At 40.6% G+C, this 27,463-nt stretch overlaps 1 protein-coding gene across 24 annotated transcripts in view; it reads left to right on the forward strand.

Annotated features, from left to right (window-relative positions):
- ank2b (ankyrin 2b, neuronal) overlaps positions 1-27,463 on the forward strand; it is an 874,534-nt gene that overhangs the window by 790,619 nt on the left and 56,452 nt on the right. For 22 of the 24 annotated variants that reach the window (XM_073065114.1, XM_073065128.1, XM_073065103.1 and 19 more), the window contains 2 exons: positions 6,326-11,935; positions 24,220-24,300. In XM_073065114.1, the coding sequence (XP_072921215.1) occupies positions 6,326-11,935; positions 24,220-24,300 (5,691 nt within the window). The remainder of the gene's footprint in view (positions 1-6,325; positions 11,936-24,219; positions 24,301-27,463) is intronic. The other 2 variants (XM_073065112.1, XM_073065129.1) reach the window with 2 other exon arrangements.

Below are 27,463 nucleotides of genomic sequence, written 5' to 3' on the forward strand. Positions count from 1 at the left end.
ACACCTCACTACAGGAAGGATGTGGAAAATATAGAAAGGGTGCAGAGGAGATTTGCAAGAATGTTGCCTGGATTGGGTAGCATGCCTTATGAGAATAGGTTGAGTGAACTCGGCATTTTCTTTTTGGAGGATGAGAGGTGACCTGATAGTGATGTATAAGATAATAAGAGGCATTGATTGTGTGTATAGTTAGAGGTTTTTTCCCAGGGTTGAAATGGCTAACATGAGAGGGCACAGTTTTAACATGCTTGGAAGTAGGTACAGAATAGATGTCTGGTGTAAATTTTTTATGCAGAGAACGGTGAGTGCGTGGAATGGGCTGCCGGCGATGGTGGTGGAAGCGGATATGATAGGGTCTTTTAAGAGACTCTTGGATAGGTACATGGAGCTTAGAAAAACAGAGGGCTATTGGTAACCCTAGGTAATTTCTAAAGTAATTACATGTTCAGCACAATATTGTGGGCCAAAGGGCCTGTATTGTGCTGTAGGTTTTCTATGTTTCTATGTGTTTATATCCCTGTAGAATCAATGTGGTTGTTTATATGATGAGCAACAGGAGATGGACAAGTTCTTAAATGAACACTCCTCATCTGTACTTACCATGTAAAAGGTCATAGAAGATAGGGAACTCAGGAAGAGAACAGTGATGTCTGAAACATATTAATATCACAAAAAAGGAGTTGTTGGTGGCTTTGAGGTGCATGAAGGTGGATAATTCATCAGGGTCTAAACAGGTATATGTTCGGACATTGTGTGAAGCAGGAGAAGAAGTTGCTGGACCACTGACAGAGATTTTTCTACCTTTCTTAGCCATAGGTGAAGTACTGGAAGACTGAAGGGTGGATAATGTGCACTTATTTAAGAAGGATAAACCAGGAAATCACAGGCTGAGCCTAACATCAGTGGTGGGAAAATTACTGGAAGAGATTTTGAGGAACAGGATTTATTTGCATTTGGAAAGGCGAGGACTGATTACTATGGTCAGAATGGCTTTGTGTATGGAAAATAGTGTCTCAAAAATTTGAGCTAGTTTTCTTTGTAGAAGCAAGTAACAGCAGGGAATTAGATGTTATCTATGTGTTCTTTAGCAAAGTCTTTGTCAAGGTTATTTGACAAAGGTTGGGGTTAGACTGCAGGGATCAGTGTGCAGGCCTCTGTTGTTTATCATGTATATTAATTATTTGGACAAGAATATAAGTAGAATTTTTAGTAAGCTTGCAGATGATACCAAAACTTAGGTTACGAACTATGAAGACGGTTGTCTAAACCTACAACAGGATGTTTGATTAACTGAAAATCTTGGCAAAGGGGTGGCAAAAGGAGTTTAGCTCAAACATTTGAAGATTACATTTTGGTCAGTTAAGTGATAGGGCACGCACTGTGAATGGCAGGGTTTTGGGGAGTGTTGCAAAGCAGGGAAACCCTGAAAGTTGTGACACAGGCAGACAAGGTGGTGAAGAAAGCATATGGCATGCATGCCTTCATCAGATGGGAATTGAGTACAAATTTGGGAGATTGAGTTACAACTTAACAAGATGTTAGTGAGACCGTATCTGGAGTATTGTGGGCAGTTCTGGTCACCATAATTTAGAAAATAGTGATTACACTCAACAGAGTGCAGAACGGTTTCAAAGAAGGTTTCTGGGACTGAAAGGCTTGTATTTTAAAGGATGAGTGGATAGGCTGGAATTGTTTTCCCTGGAGCAAAAGATGCTGAGCAGTGACTTCATAGAGGTTTATAAAGTCATGAGGTAGAAATGGTCACTGTTTTTTTTTACAGAGGATGGGATAGTCTGAAACTAGAGAGCATGGATTTCATGAGAGAGAGTAAGATTTAAAGTGGACCTGGGGGTAGAATTTTCTCACAGTGAGTGGTGACTATATGGAACAAACTTCCAGACAAAATAGTAAAGATGGGTACAATTACAACATTTAAAAGACATTTGGACAAGTACATGGATAGGAAAGGTGGGAGGCGAGGGCGGAGATTGCTGAGTCTCTAGTGATGATCTTTGCATCATCAATGGGGATGGGAGAGATTCCGGAGGATTGGAGAGTTGCGGATGTTGTTCCTTTTTTCAAGAAAGGGAGTAGAGATAGCCCAGGAAATTATAGACCAGTGAATCTTACCTCAGTGGTTGGTAAGTTGATGGAGAAGATCCTGAGAGGCAGGATTTATGAACATTTGGAGAGACATAATATGATTAGGAATAGTCAGCGTGGCTTTGTGAAAGGCAGGTCATGCCTTACGAGCCTGTCTGAATTTTTTGAGGATGTGACTAAACACAGTGATGAAGGTAGAGCAGTAGATGTATATGGATTTCAGCAAGGCATTTGACAAGATACCCCATACAAGGCTTATTGAGAAAGTAAGGAGGCATGAGATCCAAGGGGACATTTCTTTGTGAATCCAGAACTGGCTTGCCCACAGGAGGCAAAGAGTGGTTGTAGACAGGAGATCAGTCACCAGTCACCAGTGGAGTGCCTCAGGGATCTGTTCTGGGACCCTTACTCTTTGTAATTTTTATAAATGACCTGGATGAGGAAGTGGAAGGATGGGTTAGTAAATTTGCTGATGACATAAAGATTGGGGGTGTTGTAGATAGTATGGAGGTTACAGATAGTCAGAGGTTACAGAGGGACATTGATAGAATGCAAAAATGGGCTGAAAAGTGGCAGATGGAGTTCAACCGAAATAAGCGTGAAGTGGTTCATTTTGATAGGTCTGATATGATGGCAGAACATAGTATTAATGGTAAGATTCTTGGCAGTGCGGAGGGTCAGAGGGATCTTGGGGTCTGAGTCCATAGAACACTCAAAGCTGCTACACAGGTTGACTCTGTGGTTAAGAAGGCATACGGTACATTGGCCTTCATCAATCATGGGATTGAGTTTAGGAGCCAAGAGATAATGTTACAGCTATCTAGGACCCTGGTCAAGCCCCATTTGGAGTACTGTGTTCCGTTGTGGTCGCCTCACTGCAGGAAGGATGTAGAAACTACAGAAAGGGTGCAGAGGAGATTTACAAGGATTTTGCCTGGATTGGGGAGCATGCCTTATGAGAATAGGTTGAGTGAAATCCGCCTTTTCTCCTTGGAGTGACAGAGGATGAGAGGTGACCTGATTTGGGGGGGGGGGGGGGGAACCTGATAGAGGTGTATAAGATGATGAGAGGCATTGATCGTGTGGATAGTCAGAGGCTTTTTCCCCAGGGCTGATTTGGCTAACACAAGGGCACAGTTTTAAGGTCCTTGGAAGAAGGTACAGAGGAGATGTCAGGGGTAAGTTTTTTATGCAGAGAGTGGTGAGTGCATGGAATGGTGATGGTGCCAGTGATGGTGGTGGAGGCGGATGCGATAGGGTCTTTCAAGAGACTCCTGGATAGGTACATGGAGCTCAGAAAAATAGAGGGCTATGGGTAACCATAAGTAATTTCTAAGGTTAGGACATGTTCAGCACAGCTTTGTGGGCCAAAGGGCCTTATTGTGCTGTAGGTTTTCCATGTTTCTATGAGCTGTACTTTTACTTTGAGAGAGCAGGAGTAAGTCAAAAGATAAAACTCATAGAGCAAGAGTTATGAAATTAAATTAAAAACAGAAAAATTGAATGGAAATGAAATTTAACATCTGACTTGCAGTACAGAAATTGCTGGAAGAATCCATAGTAAAATAAGCAACCAACAGAGGGAAACTTGATGGACACCTTTCAAATGAGGATGCATTTGATCCAATTTTTTGGGTCAAAGTTAAATGAACAATACACATACCATTAATATTGCTCATCAAAAAGGTTTTTTATCTCACACAACAGCAATTCATTTCTGTCAAGGTAAACCACAATTTTCCATAAGATTTTATTTCTGTTCTATGGCATCATCTTTGGAGTATATTGCAGATAGGTGAATAAAAATTAGATTGGCTTCATTCGACAATTGAGAGGAGTCTGCTACATTACAATGCTCCTTTTCCTTAAGTTCTTATGGTGGGTAGATAGATAGATAGATAGATACTTTATTCATCCCCATGGGGAAATTCAACATTTTTTCCAATGTCCCATACACTTATTGTAGCAAAACTAATTACATACAATACTTAACTCAGTAAAAATATGATATGCATCTAAAATCACCCTCTCAAAAAGCATTAATAATAGCTTTTAAAAAGTATTTTTTAATACTTTAGTATTTGTATTTAGTATACAAATAGTATTTGTTGTACTGAAACATAAAGCTGAAGAAAAAAAATGCTCCCCCAAATGCAGTGTAATGTAAGCTTAGCTCATTTCAGCTTGTCAATATAAATTCAGCTCAGATATTTTGAACAAAACATTATTTGCTAACATTAAATAATTAATTTAATGATGGCAGATGGAGTTCAACCCAGAGAAGTGTGAGGTAGTACATTTCGGAAGGACAAACTCCAAGGCAGAGTACAAAGTAAATGGCAGGATGCTTGGAAGTGTGGAGGAGCAGAGGGATCTGGGGGTACATGTCCACAGATCCCTGAAAGTTGCCTCACAGGTAGATAGGGTAGTTAAGAAAGCTTATGGAGTGTTAGCTTTCATAAGTCAAGCAATAGAGTTTAAGAGTCGCGAGGTAATGATGCAGCTCTATAAAACTCTGGTTAGGCCACAATTGGAGTACTGTGCCCAGTTCTGGTCACCTCACTATAGGAAGGATGTGGAAGCATTGGAAAGGGTACAGAGGAGATGTACCAGGATGCTGCCTGGTTTAGAGAGTATGCATTATGATCAGAGATTAAGGGAGCTAGGGTTTTACTCTCTGGAGAGGAGGAGGATGAGAGGAGACATGATAGAGGTATACAAGATATTAAGAGGAATAGATAGAGTGTACAGCCAGGGCCTCTTCCCCAGGACACCACTGCTCAATACAAGAGGACATGGCTTTAAGGTAAGGGGTGGAAAGTTCAAGGGGGATATTAGAGGAAGGTTTTTAATTCAGAGAGTGGTTGGTGCATGGAATGCTCTGCCTGAGTCAATGGTGGAGGTAGATACACTAGCGAAATTTAAAAGACTACTATACAGGTATATGGAGGAATTTAATGTGGGGGGGGGTTATATGGGAGGCAGGGTTTAAGGGTTGGCACAATATTGTAGGCCGAAGGGCCTGTACTGTGCTGTACTATTATATGTTCTATGTAAATTAGCCACTTGACATTCCAGAGCATACAATAAGCCATAAAATAAATTTCTTCATAAGTCTTTCTTAAATTTGAAAGCAGATTTGACCAGCCCATTTATTTTGACCTTATATGTGGGAACTATTATGTTGGATTTTATTGTTATGTTTAATTGAAATTGCCATTTCTAGGAAACATATTTCAAATAACCCACATCAACAACTGTTCTTCACCACAATGCCACATAACTTTAAAAAATGTCCTTGTCATTTACTGCATGCATATGGCTGTATGCCTCATGCTGTCCTGTTTAGTTTTGCATGGAAATAACTTGGCTTAAACGTTCTGTGTGTTTGTGTGAGTGTTGCAAAATTTTAATTTTGCTCTATCCACCATATTTTGCTTTGTGACTTCCATCAACTGGTTACATTTTTTGATTTCTTTCAATAAATTATCTTTTGGTTTATCCTGTTTTATTAATTTTATTTATTTGCAAAAGTATTTATTTTTTGTTTAGTTGTCAGAACAACTAGGATGTTCCAAGGAAAGGATCTTAACTTAATTTAAGTAGCTTTTTCTTTACACTATGTGCATTAGGTTTGAGATTCTTCTTGTTGAAATGCCGGTTTGCAGCTGGTTCAATTAATGTGCTGTTTAATATGGTTTTTTTAAGTTCTAGTTCCTAAAAAAAATCAAGCTCTTGTTTAAAATTAATTTTTTTAAATGGAGGGCAACAAATGTTGTTCTGACAGTTTGCTAGTACTGGCTTTCTTTAAGAGGAAATCAGCTTTCTGTGGTTTCTGACCTTTTTTTCTTTAGACATGAATCTGTTACATTTAAACAATCTTGAGATGCCTATCTCTGTGCGAATCCACTGCTCCTATTTATTTCAGTTTGTTAATTTGTTGGTATCTTGGTTAATTCAATTTGTTGTTGCTTTGGTACGTGGTGTGGATGTGTTGTGGTGAAAATAAAGCAAGTTATTTCCTGCCTGTTTTTTTCCCAATTTTGAGTTGGCTTTGCTTCATAATTGTACCCACCTGCAGACCTTCTGAAGACCCACCCATCATTCAAAAATTCATTTCTTATTTTGACCCATCCCTTCAGCATCTGTAATGTGTCACCACAATTACATTTTCCAATTTCTGTTTCTTGAATCCCATTTGTAAAAATTGAAACATTTAAAGATGAAGAGGAGGAGACTGAAACTACTGAGATTTCTTCAGCCATAAAATCACACCTTGTCCACGATGTCCCTGTGCTGGCAAGCCCAGACTTGCTTTCAGATGTATCTGAAATGAAACAAGATTTAATCAAGGTGACCAAAATTTTAAAAACAGACTCAACAGCAGGAAGTAAAGGAAGCCCCATTGAGGTAAAAGAATTAGCAAAGGTTGCAGAAGATGAACCAGGTGAGCCATTTGAGATTGTAGAGAAAGTGAAAGAAGACTTGGAAAAAGTGAGTGAGATTTTAAGAAGTGGAACATATATAGGTGAAGAATCCATACAAGAAACCTTGGGTACTATAAGAAGTGAAAAACTAGAAGAAAACTGGGTTATTATCAGCGATGAAGAGATAGAAGAAGTTAAACGAGAAGTACCAGCAAAGGTCTATGAAGCTCCGTTTGTGGAACACCGGATTGATAGAGGGCCTGTTGAAAAAGTTGCAAAAGACATGAGTGGAATGCTGGGCTATTTAGAAACTGACATGGATACATATTTAAACCAGGTAGCAACAAAACCTTCAGCCACCTGCCAAATGGATATTGTCCAAGAAAGATTTGATGCAACATATATAACCAAAGATTCTAAAAAAGAAACAGAGCAGATGATCTCCAAACCTTCAAACTCGGTGGATCTTAAAGAACATGAAGTGTCACACAAAGCAAAAGACCAAAGTAAGTTTGATATGGGAAAGGTAAAACCAGTATTTCAGAGATTCAAGGCAGAAAACACTACAGTCTGTTTTAAGGACCCTGCATTTCAGGTCCCAACTACAGAAACTGAGACTGAGGATAGAAACGTGCAGCAGGATATTTGTGCTGAATCCACCAAAGAAGAAATGACATTGGTGCCTCCAAGTGCTGCAGAATCTACCTCACCTCTGGTAGAAGAGACTCCCATTGGTTCTATAAAAGAGAAGGTCAAAGCTCTTCAGAAGCGTGTGGAAGCTGAGAAAGGACAAAGGGAACAAGCCAAGTCTGTGGTAAGGGAAGAAATTTTCATTAAACAAGTTACTTCCAAAGAGACTCCTGCTTCTGCTTCTGCTTCTGCTGTTACAGAAAGGCTCGAAGAAACAATGTCAGTGCGTGAACTGATGAAAGCATTTCAGTCAGGACAAGATCCATCTAAGAAGATGACTCGACTTTTTCAACACTCATCTGATGTTTCAGAAGCAGAAAAACAACCTTTGGAAGAATTAAAAAAAACAGATGCATGTATAGAAAAAGAACATCAACAAAATTTACCTCCCCTTAAAGCCGGCAAAGAAAAAGCAGATAACGTAGAGCTTTCATCAAGGAAAGTTCAGTCACAAGTGCTTTCACAAGATGCATTACACGGAGATTACAATGGAATAGCAGCAATAAGTGCAATTTCACAAGGCACAAAGGAAATTGGTAGAGAAAGGAAAAGGATAGCATCATGCAAAGATAAGAAGGTACTCACAATTGACAAATATGATGCTACTTCTGAAGCATTAGAAAGCTCTGAATCCGTTTTTACTGAAGACCATGAAAAACAAAGTGAAACTCATAGCAGTAGAATAATGGTGACTAGTGATTTACAGATCAGTCCAGACAGGAAGACATCCACTGATTTCACCGATGTTATTAAAGAGGAGTTAGAAGATAATGACAAATATCAGCAATTTAGGAAAAAATCAGATACACCAGATGCTGAACTTTACCTTGAACAGGTAGTTACAAGCCCAGTTCACCAAGATCTGAATATTAGTTTTCCACCAGATTATGTGAAAGATGAACTTACACCAGATATAACTTTACAAAATGGTGCCCTTGATGACAGCTCTGAAAGCCTAAAACATGAAGGCATTGCTGACTCCCCAAGTTTTAGCTTAGGTGATGGTACTCCTCAGATTAGTTCAGAGGAGAGTTACAAACATGAAGGACTTGCGGAGACGCCTGAAACAAGCCCTGAAAGTTTCTCCCTTTCACCAAAGAAAAGTGATCAGGAAACATCAGAAACACAAGATGCTGGAAATGCTGTCAGAATAGACAGTGGGGACCAGAGCTTTGAGAAAAAAACAGCTTCTGCACAACATGAAAATATAGTCTCAACTGATGCAATTACTGAAGTAAAGGTAACAAAGGAATCTTTAGATGCCACCGATACAGAGATAACTGTAGATTCTGGTTGTGTAGATTATGATGAATTGCAATTGACAGAAGTAACTCAAGCCACATCTCTCTTAGATGAAGTGGATGAGCAAACCACAAGTGAATCTGTCTCTGTCCTTAAAGCTGCAGATGATACAAGTGAAAAGGATGCTTTTATCCAGGAAGAACCAGAATCTTTGTCTCTTTATGATGTTCATGATGTTTCTCTGGAGAGTAGATCCAAAGGCAAGGATGATGACGTTTCTGTAGAATCATTAGCCCCAGATATTTCAGATAAAGCAAAGGATCAAAACAGTGCTTCACCAGTTGTAACTTCAGTTTCACCAGAGGGCATAGCAAGAAGTCAACTGTTAGATTTGTGTCTAACTGGAGTTTCACTTGATGCTGATACTCTTAGTCCTATGGCAGATGAATCTATGATCAGCCATAAAGATTCTCTAGAAGGTAGTCCCACACAGGATGATATTGATACAACTTCACACAAATCCCCAGATTCACTTGAGCCAAGCCCTATCAAAGAATCACCATGTCCAGATTCTCTTGAGAGTAGCCCTGTGGAGCAGAAGTTAAGTACAGCAATTTCCGTGGCACAGAAGAGTGAAAAAGTAGCTTCCATTGTAGTCACTGAGAAAAAAAATGAAAGAATGGATATTCCTTTGGATGCCACATCTGCCAGGAGTAGAATTTTCAGAGACATACAGGGAGACGGACCCATAAATAGAGAAGCAAGGAAACTTTTGTCACCTGATGGAAGTGCAGAGGAAGATAGTTTGGACCAAATCTCTCAAATGGAAAGTTCAGGAAAGAGCCCTCTTTCACCTGAAACTCCAAGTTCTGAGGAGATCAGTTATGAAGTCACACCTAAAACCCCTGACACACATATATTATCAGTTGCTGAGAAGCCAATTGTTATTCCTGAAATCCAAGAGGAAATTGATGATGATTCCCCAGACAGTGAATCAAAGAAAAGATTTACACCAGAAGAGGAGATGTTTAAAATGGCAGCCAAAATTAAAACATTTGATGAACTAGAAGAGGATGCTAGATTAAAACGTGAAGGTAAAAAGGAACAGAGACTTTCTGATATGTCTCCACCCCCTGTAATAACCAATGTAGAAGAAACCGAAGTTATATTCATATCTCATGCTGAACATAGAAAGAGCTCCTCCTCTTCAGAAAGTGAGCCAGATCTGACTCAGCTAAGCAAAGAGGTTGGAAGTGGACTGCTTGTGGAGCCAGTTATTCGAGTTGAACCTGCATCTCCGCTCTGCCCAGGTTCTAGCCCTGAAGATGCAGAATTTCCTCCTATAATGGGCAAAAAGTATACCTTTAAGATAATAGATCATGAAAAAGAATCAAGTGAACAAACAGCTGAAGGTGATAATGGAATGGACTTAACAATGAACAACAGAAGCACGAACAAAGATTGTGTAGTGCCTGATGTTAATGCAACTGTTAAAATTCATCATTCTTCCACAGCCACTGGAAAGTCCATTGAAGAGCCTGTTTCTTCAGAGGCATCACATTTCATGCCTGAAATACAAGAGTATGATATTCTAACTGAGGAGGATGTTCAACGCCTTGACCAAGCGGCAGAAAAACGAGATGAGCTGTGGATGGACAGCAAATCTGAAGAATATAAAGCAAAACCATATGACCAAGAGCAACAGGGCCAGGAGGTAAATGCAGAAGTAAAAGCATCAGCTGTAGTTGATTGTTCAGAGTATAAAGCAGCTCCAACTGATGAATCCACATTGCATGACATATTCTCAGGGCAAGAAGCTGAAGGACAACTAAGCAAAATAATAATAACTAAAACTGAGGCTGATCTTGACACTTGGAATACAATAAGAGAAGATGATGAGATATTTGCAGCTCGCCTTAAAGAGGAAGAGCAGAAAATATTTGGCCTAATGGTCGACAGACTATCTCGTGGTACAACTCCCGACACCACACCAGCAAGAACACCAACTGAGGATGGTACACCAACCAATGAACAAAACCCATTTCTTTTTCAAGAGGGAAAATTATTTGAAATGACCAGAAGTGGTGCTATTGATATGAGCAAAAGGAACTACGGAGATGACGGCTTCCATTTTTTCCAAATTGGAGAAAATCAGAATACTGAGACTTTAATAGAAGCATCAAAAATGGAGGGAACTGAGGATGAGGTGACATCTCTTGAAACTGAGTCCTCACCTGATAGATTACCTATCCAATCTCAGACTGAGATACAATATGGTTCATTATCAGATTCACCACCTACAATCAACTCAAGTTTTCAATCCACAGCAGAGTTAAGTTGCACTGATGAACAATTAGCCACAAAAAATGAACAAAAATCAAGAATTCCAATCAAAATGGGCATCTCTGCATCCACCAAAACATCAAAGAAAGACCCTGCTATGCCTGAAGTGGCCGAAGTAAAACCTTTCCAATTTGATGATGAGGTGGATTTAGCTACTCCTGAGACATCAACAAATAATGTCCAGTCAGACTTTTCTACAGTGACCCAGACCATTTCTTCACAGCAGGCTATAAAGAGTGGTGATGATTCATCAGACTCATCGCCTGAAGAGCAGCGTTCAGTTATTGAAATTCCTACTGCAGCTATTCAACAAACTCAAACAGAGGCAAAATCAAAGCTTCCTGTCAGGCATACTGCAATTGTAACTGCAATACCACGTGCACCAGCTACAACCGAGGATAAGACATCTTCATCTTCTCGTTCATCCCCTGCAAGTACACAGGAAGGATCTGCAGATGATTTAGTAAAATCAAAATCTAGAATTCCGATTAAGGCTGTTGCACACAGAATAGATCACTATTCTTCATCAGTGCTACCAGATGCAAAAAAGACTTCAGAGACTATTCGAACCCATGAGGTTAAATCTAGGTTGCCAGTGAGACAGGAACCACGGAGCAAGTCTGAGTCAGATGCTATTAATTCTGTTGAGATAAAAAGTAAACTTCTGAATAAGGGACGGAGCTATGATACTGAACCTGATGCAAAAGAACTGCTATCTCATTTTTCCACAGGATCAGAAACATCAGAACATTCTAGATCAAAATCATTCCAGTCAAGGCTTCCAGTGAAAACCAAAGCTAGCCATAGTCCACAAGCTGCTACTAGTTTTACTAAAGGCAGTAGGGATACATTCTTTGAACTTTATAAACACTCAATTGAATTTTTTGAAGAGATAAGTGATGAGGCTTCAAAATTGGTGGATCGCCTGACAGAGGAAGAGCGAGAACAGGAAGTGCTATCAGATGATGATAGCAGTGCTGTAGATAGTTCTGTTATAGAAACTGAGCAGCCCAGTGAAATACAGCAACCTCTTCCTGAAGACCAGTTTGATGTGAGGCCAATCTGGGATGAATCTGTTGAAACCCAAATTGAAAGAATTCCTGAAGAAAATGGGCATGATCATTTTGAAGGTACCATCCATTTAGTGGGTTCATTTTGCTATAGCATTTCAGAGTTTGTAGTTAGCTTTGCAGTTCATTCAGTTAAAGTTTCTGTGATTGTTCATGTGGTCCTGTGAGTGTCTGTGTTGTGGCTTTATGATTTCCATAATTGTGATGTGCTATTAGACTGATCTCAAGATTGGCGAGCTGGAAAGGCAAAGACAGGCAATCTGAATTAGAATCGGAGAAGAATAATGGCAATACACTAAAAGGAACTAGCATTGGCAACTAGAAACCTTTGACTATTTGGAATTTGATTTTCCCACTTTATATTACAAACATTACAAAACTTAGTAAAAACTCTAAAGATCTTGCTGCTAGTAATTTGTTTTATAAATTATAAATTTGGACTTCAAGAGATTTGTGAAAGGATAACAAAACTTACTTACATTTTCTTTCTATATGTATTGATTAGAATTTTTAACTTGTGTTAAGTATAACACAACTGTAAGGTTAGCATTATGTATGCAAAATACATTTTAAATCTCTAATTACAAGATCAATACAATGATGTAACATTCATAATGTTACACAACATTATGTAACATTCATCTGGGTTCATAAAGTTTGTTTGTTTAGCCTGGGAAAATTGAATTTCAAAAAGAGATACCACTGCAAATCCAGCTTCTTTTGAAATAGCATCAATTGCACTTGCATTACCAGTTTGGAGTGAGAAAGATAAGTAAGCTCCATTTAGTATTGAACCATTTGTATTGTGTAAAATATACTTTAGGCCACTACCTCAGGTAATTTGCTGTATAACAAGCATAAAAATGTTGCAATTTATTAAAATTAAACAATATAAAATGCAGAGGGGAGATTAGAGGAGAAATTGCCCCTGTAAGTGGACAAAGCTGTATCAGTGTGCTTTGATTACAGGTTTAAAGGTTTTCAGTTACTTATCATTCAAATTCAATTACTTTCAGAAACAACAATTTTGCTAAACAAACCTGGTATTACTGACAACTGTGACATCCAAGTATAAAGAGAGCTGTATCATTTAAGATAATATTTGGAGTATACTGGCTAGTACTCGGCAATGTGCATGTCTATGAGCAGACTTTATTATTCCAATCCTTAAAACTGGTGCAGTAATCCACATCTGGGAAGTGAGTTGTTTTGAGAATCTTGCCTTCCATCTGCTATAACACCATTGGAAGAACACCTGAAATACAGAACCATGTCACAATTAATCAGTTGCTAAGTTGTTTCAGGATTTGCTTGGATCATATATTCCCTTGCAGATGTTCATCCCATGTTGATTTGAGTCCTTTTGAATTTATATTTGAATACACATAAATATGAAGTATAATATAATTTTAATAGCTTAATTGCAGCTAATGGATTAGGTAGAATTAAACAGGCACAATTTTTTTCATTCACACATACAGTGATACCTGACACTTGAATTAGTGCAAAATATTCACAGCACATGTCTCGGCTCTGACGTAGTTGATTTGAGACACAGAAGAAAGCTGATTAACACTGAACAAACTGAGTTTGGGACTTGGTCAGTTCGAGCACCACGGCAACATAGTGATTAGCATGGTAGTATTAAAGCTGGCGTGTCAGATTCAAAGATCAATTCCGAGGTCAGCTGTAAGGAGCCTGTACGTCCTCCCCCTGAAATTTGTGTGATTTCTCCGGGTGCTCTGGTTTCCTCCAACTGGTTAGTAAGTTCATTGATCGTTGTAAATTGTCCCATGATTAGGTTAGGGTTAAATTGGGGGTTATAGGGTTTTACTGGGCAGCTTGGCTCAAGGAGCCAGTAGAGCCTATTTTATTCTGTATCTCTTAAAAAAATACCATCTGCTTGTAAAGAGTAAAGGGGATGCAAAGTATCACACACAAAGTGCTGGAGGGACTCAGTAGGCCAGGCAGCATCTATGGAAACAGTCAATGTTTCGGCCAAGACCCTTCATCAGAACTGGAGAAAAACTGATGAGGAGTCAGAATTAGAAGAATTAGAAAGGAAGAAACACAGGTGAAGCTGGGGAGGAATGAAGTAAAGAGTTGAAAAGTCAATTGGTGAAAGAGATACAGGGCTGGAGAAGGGGAAATCTGACAGGAGAAGTCAGAAGGCTATAGAAGATAGTAAAGGGAGTAGAGCACCAGAGGGAGTTGATGGGAAGGTAAGGAGAGAGGGAAATGGGAATGGTGAAGGTGGGGGGGCATTACCAGAAGTTCAAGAAATTGATGTTCATGCCATCAGATTGGAGACTATCCAGATGGAATATATGGTGTTACTTCTCCAACCTGAATGTGGCCTCATCGCAACAGTAGGGGAAGCTATGGATTAACATTTCAGAATGGGAATGGGAAGTGGAATTAAAATGGGTGGCCACTGGGAGATCCCGTTTGTTCTGGCAGATGGAGCATAGGTGCTCAGCGAAGCAGTCTCCCAATCTACACACAGTCTTCACGGGTCGCACTGAAATACAGGAGGCTACACTGGGAGAACCAAACACAGTAAGTGACCCCCACAGACTCACAGGTGGTTTCACCTCAGCTGGAAGGACTGTTTGGGGCCTATAATGGTAGTGAGGGAGGAGGTGTAGGGGCAGTTGATAGCACTTGCTCCACTTGAAAGGCTAAGTGCCAGGAGGGAAATCAGTGGGCAGGGATGAATGGAAAAGGGAGCGATCCCTGCTGAAAGCAGAAAATGTGTGGGAGGGGAAGATGTGCTTGGTGGTGGGATCCCATTGGAGATCCTGCAGGGGGAGGGGAAGATGTGCTTGCTGGTGGGATCCCGTTGGAGATCCTGCAGGGGGAGGGGAAGATGTGCTTGCTGGTGGGATCCCGTTGGAGATCCTGCAGGGGGAGGGGAAGATGTGCTTGGTGGTGGGATCCCATTGGAGATCCTGCAGGGGGAGGGGAAGATGTGCTTGCTGGTGGGATCCCGTTGGAGATCCTGCAGGGGAGGGGAAGATGTGCTTGGTGGTGGGATCCCATTGGAGATCCTGCAGGGGGAGGGGAAGATGTGCTTGGTGGTGGGATCCCGTTGGAGATCCTGCAGGGGGAGGGGAAGATGTGCTTGGTGGTGGGATCCCATTGGAGATCCTGCAGGGGGAGGGGAAGATGTGCTTGGTGGTGGGATCCCGTTGGAGATGGTCCACTTTCTGCTGTATTTTGCTTTTTCTCAATCGATCTTTTCTGGAGATTATTTCTCTTGATTTATCTTTTTCTATGTCTTTAAGTAGACATAACACCGTATGACATAGGAGCAGAATGAAGCTATTCAACCTATTCAAATCTACTCCACTATTCCATCTTGGATGATTTATTATCACGCTCAACCTCCTGCCGGCTCCCAGTAATATTTAATGCTCTTACTAATCAAGAAAACATCAACCTCCACTTTAAATATACTCAATGATACACATTCAGACAATTGCAGTTTTTCATTCCCTTTTCAATACTATGTTGAATCTGTCTAGTATTCCCAGTTGATGTTATCCAGGTTATAAGAGTCATAGAGCACTACATCACATCTAATCCAGGCCAAAATAATAATATACCAAGACACATCAACCTGCACCTACACCATAGAGTTCCATACCTCTGCCATCCATGTGCCTATCTATAATTTCTCAAGTGTTGAAACCAAAACTGAAACCACCATTTCAGCTGTCAGCTCATTCCACACCAACACCCTTTGAGTGAAGAAGATCCCCCTTATGTTCCCCTTAAATGTTTCACCTTTCGCACTTAACCCATGACCTTTAGTTATTGTCTTACCCAACCTCAGTGGAAAAAGCTTGCTTGCACTTACCCTGGCTATGTCTTTTTGTACACCTGTATCACATCTCTCATCTCCCTACACTCTATGGAATAATAATGTCCTAATCTATTCAACTTTTCCCTATAACATAGGTCCTCAAGTCCCAGCAACATTGTAGATTTTCTCTGCACTCTTTCAATCTTATTTATATCTTTCCTATAGGTAAGAGACCAGAACTGCACACAATACTCCAAATTAGGCCTCACCAATATCTCATACAACTTCAACATAACCTCCTATCTCCTGAACTCAATACTTAGATTTATAAAGGCCAATTACAACCCTATCTACCTGTGACACCACTTTCAATGAATTATGAATTGGCATTCTCAGATCCCTCTGCTCTACTGCACTCCTCAATCCCTTGCCACGCACTGTGTAAGATCTACCCTGGTTTGTCCACCCAAAATGTAAACCTCACAATTGTCTGCATTAAATTCTATCTGCCATTTTTCCGGCTGGTCCAGATCCCGCTACAAACTCTGGTAGCCTTCTGTGCTTTCAATTACACCTTCAATCTTGGTGTCATCCACAAATTTGCTAATCCAATTAACCACATTGTTATCATTGATAACACCGATCCCCGTGGCACACCACTAATCATAGGCCTCCAGTCAAGGAAGCAACTATCTATACCATTCCCTGGCTTTTCCCGCAAAACTAATATCTAATCGAATTTACCACCAGGTGACTGAACCTTCTTGACTAACCTTCCATGCAGGATCTTACCAAATGCCATGCTCTAGACCACATACACAACATCATTGCCTTCAACAACTTTCCTTGTAACTTTCTCAAAAGCACAGTAAGATTGATTAAGCATGTCCTGCCACACGCAAAGCCATGTTGACTATCTTTAATGGGTCCCTGCCTGTCCAAATACTTATATGTATATCCAGTCCCTTAGAATACCTTCCAATAACTTTCCCACAGCTGATGTCAGACTCACCTGCCTGTAATTTTCTGGCTTCTTCTTAAAGCCTTTCTTAAACATCAGAATAGCAGTCGCTATCCCCCAACATTCTGCCACCTCATCTGTTGCTAAGGACGTTTTAAATATCTCTGCTAGGGCCCTGTAATTTCTGAACTAGCCTCTCACAAGGTCCAAGGGAACACCTTTCCAGATTCTGGGAATTTATCCATCCTAATTTGCCTCAAGACACTAACCCCACCTCCTTGGTAATCTATATATGGTCTATGACCTTGCTGCAGCTTTCCCTCACTTCTATCGATTCTGTATCCTTCTCCTGAGTAAATGCAAATGCAAAAAAATCATTTAAGAGCTCCCTGATCTCTTTCAACTCCATGCTCAGATGCCTCTACTTACTGATGAGCTGGCAGATTTTTGGCATGGTATCTAGACCTTTGACAAGCTTCCATGGATATGTGTCTGGCTGCATCACAGCCAGATATGGAAATACCAAAGCCCTTGAACAGAACATCCTGCAAAAAGTAGTCAATACAGCACAGTCAATCGAGGGTAAAGCCCTTCCCCTCTCCCTTTCCACTGAGCACACTGACATGAAACACTGTTACAGCAAAGCAGCATCCATCATCATGGACTCCCACCACCCAGCATATTCTCTCTTCTCACTGCTGACATCAGGAAGAAGGTACAGGAGCCTCGCCACTAGGTTCAGGAACAGTTACATCCCCTCAACTATCAGGCTTTTGAGCCAAAGGCGATAACCATAAGATACAGGAGCAGAAGTAGGCCATTCAGCCCATCGAATCTGCTCTGCCATTCAATCATGGCTGATCCAATTCTTCCAGTCATCCCAACTCCCCTGCCTTCTCCCTATACTCTTTGATGCCCTAGCTAATCAAGAACATATCTATCTCTGCCTAAAATGCACCCAGTGACTTGGTCTCCACAGCCACTCATGCCAATAAATTATTCACCACCCTCTGACTAAAGTAATTTCCCCACATTTCTGTTCTAAATGGACATCCTTCAATCCTGAAGTCGTGCCCTCTTGTCCTAGACTCGTCCACCATGGGAAAAAACTTTACCATATCTGATCTTTTCAGGCCTTTTAACATTCGGAATGTTTCTATAACATCCCCCCTCCTTCTTCTGAACTCCAAGAGCTGCCAGAAATTCCTCATACGGTAACCCTTTCATTCCTGGAATCATTCTCATGAATCTCCTCTCCAACGTCAGTATATCCTTCCTAAAATAAGGAGCCCAAAACTGTGCACAATACTCCGTGTGGTCTCACAAGTGCCTTATAGAGCCTCAACATCACATACCAGCTCTTGTAATCTATATCTCTAGAAATGAATACCAACATTGCATTCGCCTTCTTCACCACTGACTCAACCTGGATGTTAACCTTTAGGGTATCCTGCACAAGGACTCCCAAGTCCCTTTGCATCTTTGTGTTTTGAATTCTCTCTCCATCTAAATAATAGTCTGCCCGTTTATTTCTTCCCATTCTTTGCCCATTCCCCTAAACCTTCTAAGTCTCTTTGCAGGCTCTCTGTTTCCTCAATACTATCCGCTCCTCCACCTATCTTTGTATCATCGGCAAATTTAGCCACAAATCCATTAATCCCATAGTCCAAATTATTGACATAGATTGTAAAAAGCAGTGGTCCCAACACCGACCCCTGTGGAACTCCACTGGTAACTGGCAGCCAGACAGAATAAGATCCCTTTATTCCTACTTTCTGTTTTCTGCCGATCAACCAATGCTCCATCCATGCTAGTAACTTCCCTGTAATTCCATGGGCTCTTATCATGATAAGCAGTCTCTTGTGCGGCATCTTGTCAAAGGCCTTCTGAATATCCAAGTACATCAATCCACTGCATCTCCTTTGTCTACCCTGCTTGTAATTTCCTCAAAAAATTACAGCAGGTTAGTCAGGCAAGATTTTCCTTTCAGGAAAACATGCTGCCTTTGGCGTGTCTTATCAGGTACTCTGTAATCTCATATAACCATATAACAATTACAGCATGGAAACAGGCCATATCGGCCTTTCTAGTCCGTGCCGAATGCTTACTCTCACCTAATCCCACTGACCCACACTCAGCCCATAACCCTCCATTCCTTTCCTGTTCATATACCTATCCAATTTTACTTTAAATGACAACACCGAACCTGCCTCTACCACTCCTACTGGAAGCTCGTTCCACACAGCTACCACTGACTGAGTAAAGAAATTCCCCCTCGTGTTACCCTTAAACTTTTGCCCCCTACCTCTCAACTCATGTCTTCTTGTTTGAATCTCCCCTACTTTCAATGGAAAAAGCCTATCCACGTCCACTCTATCTATCCCCCTCATAATTTTAAATAACTCTATCAAGTCCCCCTCAACCTTCTACGCTCCAAAGAATAAAGACCTAACTTGTTCAACCTTCCCTTGTAATTTAGGTGCTGAAACCCAGGTAACATTCTAGTAAATTTTCTCTGTACTCTCTCTATTTTGTTGAGATCTTTCCTATAATTCGGTGACCAGAACTGTACACAATACTCCAAATTCAGCCTTACCAATGCCTTGTACAATTTTAACATTACATTCCAACTCCTATACTTAATGCTCTGATTTATAAAGGCCAACACACCAAATGATTTCTTCACCACCCTATCCACATGAGATTCCACCTTCAGGGAACTATGCACCATTATTCCTAGATCACTCTGTTCTACTGCATTCTTCAGTGCTCTACCATTTACCACGTATGTCCTATTTGGATTATTCCTACCAAAATGTAGCACCTCACACTTATCAGCATTTAGCTCCATCTGCCATCGTTCAGCCCACTCTTCTAACTGGCCTAAATCTCTCTGCAAGCTTTGAAAACCTACTTCATTATCCACAACGCCACCTACCTTAGTATCAACTGCATACTTACTAATCCAATTTACCACCCCATCATCCAAATCATTAATGTATATGACAAACAACATTGGACCCAGTACAGATCCCTGAGGCACACCACTAGTCACCGGCCTCCAACCTGACATTTACCCACCACTGACGTCAAACTGACAGGCCTATAATTGCTAGGTTTACTCTTAGAACCCTTTTTAAACAATGGAACCACATGAGCAATACGCCAATCCTCTGGCACCATCCCCGTTTCTAATGACATTTGAAATATTTCTGTCAGAGCCCCTGCTATTTCTACACTAACTTCCCTCAAGGTCCTAGGGAATATCCTGTCAGGATCTGGAGATTTATCCACATTTATATTCCTTAAAAGCGCCAGTACTTCCTCCTCTTTAATCGTCATAGTTTCCATAACTTCCCTACTTGTTTCCCTTACATTACACAATTCAATATCCTTCTCCTTAGTGAATACCGAAGAGAAGAAATTGTTCAAAATCTCCCCCATCTCTTTCAGCTCCACACATAGCTGTCCACTCTGATTCTCTAAGGGACCAGTTTTATCCCTCACTATCCTTTTGCTATTAATATAACTGTAAAAACCCTTTGGATTTAATTTCACCTTACTTGCCAAAGCAACCACATATCTTCTTTTAGCTTTTCTAATTTATTTCTTAAGATTCTTCTTACATTCTTTTTATTCCTCAAGCATCTCATTTACTTCAGGCTGCCTATATTTATTGTAGATATCTTTTTCCTAACCAAGTTTCCAGTATCCCTTGAAAACCGTAGCTCTCTCAAACTTTTAGCCTTTCCTTTCAAGCTAACAGGAACATAAAGATTCTGCACCCTCAAAATTCACCTTTAAATGACCTCCATTTCTCTATTACATCCTTCCCATAAAACAAATTGTCCCAATCCACTCCTTCTAAATCCTTTTGTGTCTCCTCAAAGTTAGCCTTTCTCCAATAAAAAATCTCAACCCTGGGTCCAGTCCTATCCTTCTCCATAATTATATTGAAACTAATGGCATTGTAATCACTGGACCTGAAGTGCTCCCCAGCATATACCTCCATCACCTGACCTATTTCATTCCCTAACAGAAGATCCAACACTGCCCCTTCTCTAGTTGGTACCTCTATGTATTGCTGCAAAAAACTATCCTGCACACATTTTACAAAAACTCCAAACCAGCCATCCCTTTTACAGTATGGGCTTCCCAGTCTATGTGTGGAAAATTAAAATCTCCCACAATCACAACCCTGTGCATACTACAAATATCTGCTACCTCCTTGCAAATTTGTTCCTCCATTTCTCGCTCCCCATTAGCTGGTCTATAATACAACCCTATAAGTGTTACTACACCTTTCCCATTCCTCAATTCCACCCAAATAGTCTCCCTAGACGAGCCCTCTAATCTATCCTGCCAAAGCACCGCTGTAATATTTTCTCTGACAAGCAACGCAACACCTCCTCCTCTTGTCCCTCTGATTCTATCACACCTGAAGCAACGAAATCCAGGAATATTTAGTTGCCAATCACACCCCTCCTGCAACCATGTTTCACTAATAGCTACAACATCATACTTCCTGGTATCAATCCATGCTCTAAGCTCATCCACCTTTCTTACAATGCTCCTAGCATTAAAATAAATGCATTTAAGAAATTCTCCACCTCTTCCTCTCTGTTTAACAGGACAAAGAACTTTACTGTCTTCTTTTTCTTCCTTCTCCCATACATCTGTTCCTACACTCTGGTTCCCCTCCCCACTCGTATCTGGTTTAAATCCACTGGGGCCTCTCTAGCAAACCTACCTGCAAAAATATTTGTCCCCCTCCAGTTCAGATGTAAACCGTCCTGCCGGAACAGGTCCCACCTTCCCTGGAAAACTGCCCAATTATCTATAAATCTGAAGCCCTCCCTCCTGCACCATGTTTTCAGCCACGTGTTGATCTGCACTATCTTACTATTTCTAAACCCACCTGTACGTGGCACCAGTAGCAATCCTGAGATTGCTATCCTGGAGGTCCTGTCCTTTAACTTGGCACCTGGCACCCTAAACTCACCTTTCAGGACTTCCTCACTCTTCCTACCCACGTCATTGGTCCCTACATGGACCACGACATCCGGCTGCTCACCCTCCCTCTTGAGAATACTGAGAACTCGATCCGAGATATCGCGGACCCTGGCACCAGGGAGGCAGCAGACCATCCGGAATTCTCGATCTCTTCCACAGAACCTCCTATCTGTCTCCCTAACTATTGAATCCCCTATCACTACTGCTCTCCTCTTTTCCCTCCTTCCCTTCTGAGCTGAGGGTCCAGTCTAGGTGCCAGAGACGCAACCACTCTAACTTGTCCCTGAGAGGTCATCCCCACCAGCAGTATCCAAAGCGGTATACTTATTGTTGATCGGAATGGCCACAGGGGTGCTCTGCTCTTCCTGTCTATTCCCCTTCCCTTTCCTGACAGTCACCCAACTACCTGTCTCCTGACTCCTAGGGGTGACTATCTCCCTGAAACTCCTGTCTATTTCTGCCTCTGCCTCCCAAATGATCCGAAGTTCATCCAGCTCCAGCTGCAGTTCCCTAACACGGTTTGGCAGGAGCTGCAGCTGGATGCACCTTTTGCAGGTGTAGTCATCAGGGACAATTGTGCTCGCCCTGACTTCCTACATACTGCAAACGGAGCACTCAACTGCCCTAACTGCTGCCTCCATTACCTACTCCTAAGCTAATTAGATTAATTAAAGGAGCTTACCTGACCTTACCTCACCTGGAGTGAAGCTCGTACTCAGCCTCTGCTCGCTGTTTAAATTCTCCCGCTGCCTGACGTGCTTGCATAGTTGTGCCCCGTTCAAACCTCCCCGAAGCCTGATTGGGCCAAAGCCGACCCACTCAACCTCAGTCCACTCCAACAATGGCTGCTGTATATGGCGGTCTTTCTTTTTAAACCTTTGGCGTGCTACATCATGCGCCTGTGCAGTCTAGCCTCTTTGCCCCAATCAGTTAAAAAAAAAGCTCTCCGAGCTTCTTTTACCTCTTCCCTCTCCGCCTCTTGCTGCGATTTAAATCCCTAACTATCGATTCCAACATCTTTCCAACCACTGATGTCAGGCTAACAGGTCTATAGTTTCCTTTCTGCTGCCTCCCACCCTTCTTAAATAGCAGAGTAACATTTGCAATTTTCCAGTCATCTGGCTACAATGCCAGAATCTATCGATTCTTGAAAGATCATTGTTAATGCCCCCGCAATCTCTTCAGCTACTTCCTTCAGAACCGGAGGGTGGATTCCATCAGGACCAGGAGATTTATCCACCCTCAGACCATTAAGCTTCCTGAGCACCTTCTCAGCCATAATTTTCACTGCCCCTACTTCACTTTCCTGACACTCTTGAATGTCCAGTATACTGCAAATGTCTTCCACTGTGAAGGCTGATGCAAAATACACATTCAGTTCCTCGGACATCTCAACGTCTCTCAGTACAATATCTCCAGCATCATTTTCTATTGGTTCTATATCTATCTTCAACTCTCTTTTACCCTTTATCTCCTTAAAAAAGCTTTTAGTATATTCTTTGATATCAGTTGCCAGCTTCCTTTCATAATCCATTTTTTCCTTCCTAATGACCTTCTTAGTTTCCTTCTGCAAGTTTTTAAAAGTTTCCCAACCTCTGTCTTGCCACTGCCTTTGGCTTCATTCTATGTATAACCCCTCTTTTGCTTTTACTTTAGCTCTGACCTCAGTCAACTTCACTTGCCCCATCTTTGAACTATTCCCACAACCAATGGACTCACTTTCAAGGGTTTTTCATCTCATGTTCTTGATATTTATTACTTATTTAGTTTTTACTATTAATTCTTTTTTTGTATTTGCACATTTTCTTGTCTTTTGCACAATTGGTTGAAAGCCTAAATTGCTGCGGTCTTTCATTGATTCTGTTATGGTTATTATTCTATAGGTTTACTGAGAATGCCCACAAGAAAATTAATCTCAGGCTGTATACAATGACAAATGTATATTGCAATAATACATTTACTTTGAACTTTGAACCACAGTCACCTTCAAGAGGACTAATTTTATCCCTCTTAATTTATAAATTAAAGGCCATGGGATTCTCCTTCAACTTGTCAACTTGAGAAACCTCCTGCCTTCTTTTATCCCTCCTGATTTCTTGCCTGAATGTTTATTTCAAATATCTTTTGTCCTGTGGAAGGTTGCTGGAATTTGATGTGCATTCTACTTACAACAGCAATAGACTCAGAGAGTCGTCACTAATGTTAAAGTACAGATTTTTCCAGAAAGTGGAAAGATGTTTCCAAAAAGACAAAACTGGGAGATGATATTTTATTCAGAGAATTCTCCAATACAGATTAAAAGAAATATAAACTTCTATCTAAAAGATTATTTTCCAAGTTAGGCTTTTGCTCAGCCTTTTGCCCAAGATTGAGTTTAGTTATCTTTCACTCTGAACTGGCTTGTTATTGTCTTTCAGTTTTCCAACTTTTTTCAAGACTTTGCTCCTTGCTAACAATTTGATGGAATTATCATCCTTGGTGTGGATAATTTGTTTTGCCAATTATAATCAGTACTTGTGCAATCGAAGCCTGTCTATAATGAATATTTTTGTTTATTCTAAGCTTTGGATACTCAGGAGGATTCTGAAAGAGCAGAGCAACGACTCTATCTTATTGCTGACCATCTTGGATTTAGCTGGACAGGTAAAATTCCTAATGCAGTTACTCTGTGCCTTCATTTGTGAGCATTGTTTTTCTTTAAAAGATTGGATGGATAGTTGAGAATAAATATGAACTTTTGTTCTTTTCTTTCTTCAGATTTTGATTTACATCTCATTATATAGCTAAAATGGCAGGTGGTTGATCTGATATTGTCCTCAGCCTTAACTATGCCAGGAGGGATGCAGCAGCTTATGATATGATGGTAAAACCATCTCCTGTTTGTGGGATGATTTAATTCCTTGCAAACATACATTGCTCATTAAAATGGTAACATCATGCTGCTGTTTTATTGCTGAGCGGCAGCACATGCCCACGACTATTGAGGGTGCACAAAACTGCATTTGGTATTTTTAAACGTGAATTTATGGTGTTCTTCAATTAGATACAATAATATAATGGCACTGATCATCTATATTGCTGAATGTTACCAGTGGCTTGAGTAATCTGAAACACTAGTGATGGGATTGGGTGGGAGGAACAGAGTTCAGAGTTACTTACCAGATCAAATTTGTCTGTGTTGTTTGTATCCATCAACAGAATCCTGTAATTTTATTCAAGCCAATTCATTCCAGCTGGTCTTTCAAGAATTGTAACACTTCTCAGAAATTATCAGTGCAATTCAATCTCATAAATACCTATTTGTTCCTGGTGCACTTTCTTTAGGTTCATCCATTTTGCTATTTAAATAGTTATTGAGGATAATTTCATAGGAATGGGGGCATGCTTTAGTAGAAATAGTGGCAATCACCATGGTTGAATTAGTGGAAATATTAAATTGACATTTTCTTGATCAATCATTTCTGTTGTATAACATTTGATCTAACATGTTCTTCCCAATGATTCCCCTTTAGAATACAGATCATTAACAAACTTGAAGGGGCAAGATCAAAGTGGATAATTTCTAGACAATACTTCACAGTGATAGACTTACCAGGGTTTGTTGCATACTTTTTCCTTGTCCTCAGCCCTGGCAGAGGGACTGGGAGAGGTTGAGCAAGTTGGGATTTATTTCATTGGAACATAGGAGAATAGCAGAGATCTTGTAGATTTGTATAAAATTATGAAGGACATAGATTAAATGCACAGTCTTTTTCCAGTGTTGTGAATCAAGAACTAGGGCTATGGAAGACATGAGGTGAATTGATCTTCATTAATCAAGGATTGAGTTCAAGAAGTAATGTTGCAGTTCAATAAAAGACTGGTTAGAGCACACTTCTGGTCACACTTGCAAGTCTATAGTTCCCAGAATTTTCCCTTGTTTCCTTCTTAAATAGAGGTAAAATATTACCACTCACCAGTCCTCCAGGACCTCACCTGTAGCTAGAGAAGACACAAGATACTGATAAACGGCCTAGTAGTCTCATCTCTTGCTTCCTTCAAAAACCTGGGTTAAATCCCATCATGCCTGGGGACTTACCCACGGACAGGGTTGACAGCAGAGCAGCAATGGCTGGAATTTCTGGAAGCAATTCGGAAGGCACAGGATATATATATTCCAAAGAGGAGGAAGTATTCTAAAGGCAAGATGACGCAACCGTGGCTAACAAAAGTAGTAAAAGCCAACATAAAAGCCAAAGTAAGGGCATATAATAGAGCAAAAATTAGTGGGAAATTAGAGGATTGGGAAGGTTTTAAAAACCAACAGAAGGCAATTTTAAAAAAGTCATTAAGAAGGTAGATGAGATATGAAAGTAAGCTAGCCAATAATATTAAAAAGAATACCAAAAGTTTCTTCAGATACATAAAGTGTAAAAGAGAGGCAAGAGTGGATATCAGACCACTGGAAAACGATGCTGGAGAGATAGTAATGGGATACAAGGGTGGTCGAAATGAATATGAATTTTGCATCAGTCTTCACTATGGAAGATTGTAGCAGAATAGTGGAAGTTCCAGGTGTCAAGAATCATTAAGTGTGTGAAGTTATCATATACAGAGAGACCCTTTGGAAACAAAAAGATTCGAAGGTAGACAAGTCATTGGACCAGATGGTGTACACCCCAGAGTTCTGAAAGAGGCAGCTGAGCAGATTGTGGAGGCATCAGCAATGATCTTTAAAGAATCACTAGATTCTGCAATGGTTCCAGAAAATTTGCAGATGTCACTCCATTCTTCAAGAAGGGAGAAAGGCAGAAGAAAAAAAAAATTATAGGCCAATTAGTCTGACCTCAGTTGTTGGGAAGATGTTGGACTCGATTGTTAAGGATGTGGTTTCAAGGCACATGATAAAATAGACCATAGTCAGCATGATTTACTCAAGAAAAGTCTTGCCTGACAAATCTGTTCAAATTCTTTGAAGAAATGACAAGTAGGAATGACAGAGCAGAATCGGTTGATGTTGTATATTTGGATTTTCAGAGGCCTTTGACAAGGTGCCACACATGAGGCTGCTTAACAAGCTACAAGCTCATGGAATTACAAGAAAGATTCTAGCATGGATAAAGCAGTGACTGATTGGCAGGAAGCAAAGAGAGAACCTTCTCTGGTTGGCTGTTGGAATTTAGCAGTGTTCTACAGGGGTCTGTGTTGCAACAGGTTTTTTTTTACATTATATGCCAATGATTTGGTTGATGGAATTGATAGCTTTGTTGTAAAATTTATGGACGTTACAAAGATGGGTGGAAGGGCAAGTAGTTTTGAGGAAGTAGAAAGGATGCAGAAAGACAGGCAGATTAGGAGAATGGGCAAAGAAGTGGTAGATGGTATACAATGTCAAGAAGTGTATGGTGCTGTTTGGTAGAAGAAGTGAAAGGGTTGACTATTTTCTAAATGGAAAGAAAATACAAATATCTGAGGCCCAAGAGGACTTAGGAGACCTTGTGCATGATTTTGTGCATGATTCTGTCCCTACGTGCTATCGTAAGGACAGAAATGTGGGCAGAGGGGGTGGGGTGGCCCTGTTGGTGAGGAATGAGATTCAGTCCTTTGCAAGGGGGGACATAGGATCAGGAGATGTAGAGTCTGTGTGGATAGAACTGAGGAACAGTAAGGGCAAAAAGACCCTAATGGGTGTTGTCTACAGGCAACCAAACAGTAGCATGGATATTGGGTGCAAGTTGAATAGGGAGTTAACATTGGCATGTGGCAAAGGTAATGTCGCAGTAGTTATGGGGGATTTCAACATGCAGGTGAACTGGGAGAATCAGGT

Source organism: Hemitrygon akajei, chromosome 13 (assembly GCF_048418815.1).
Source record: "Hemitrygon akajei chromosome 13, sHemAka1.3, whole genome shotgun sequence".
Taxonomy (NCBI): domain Eukaryota; kingdom Metazoa; phylum Chordata; class Chondrichthyes; order Myliobatiformes; family Dasyatidae; genus Hemitrygon; species Hemitrygon akajei.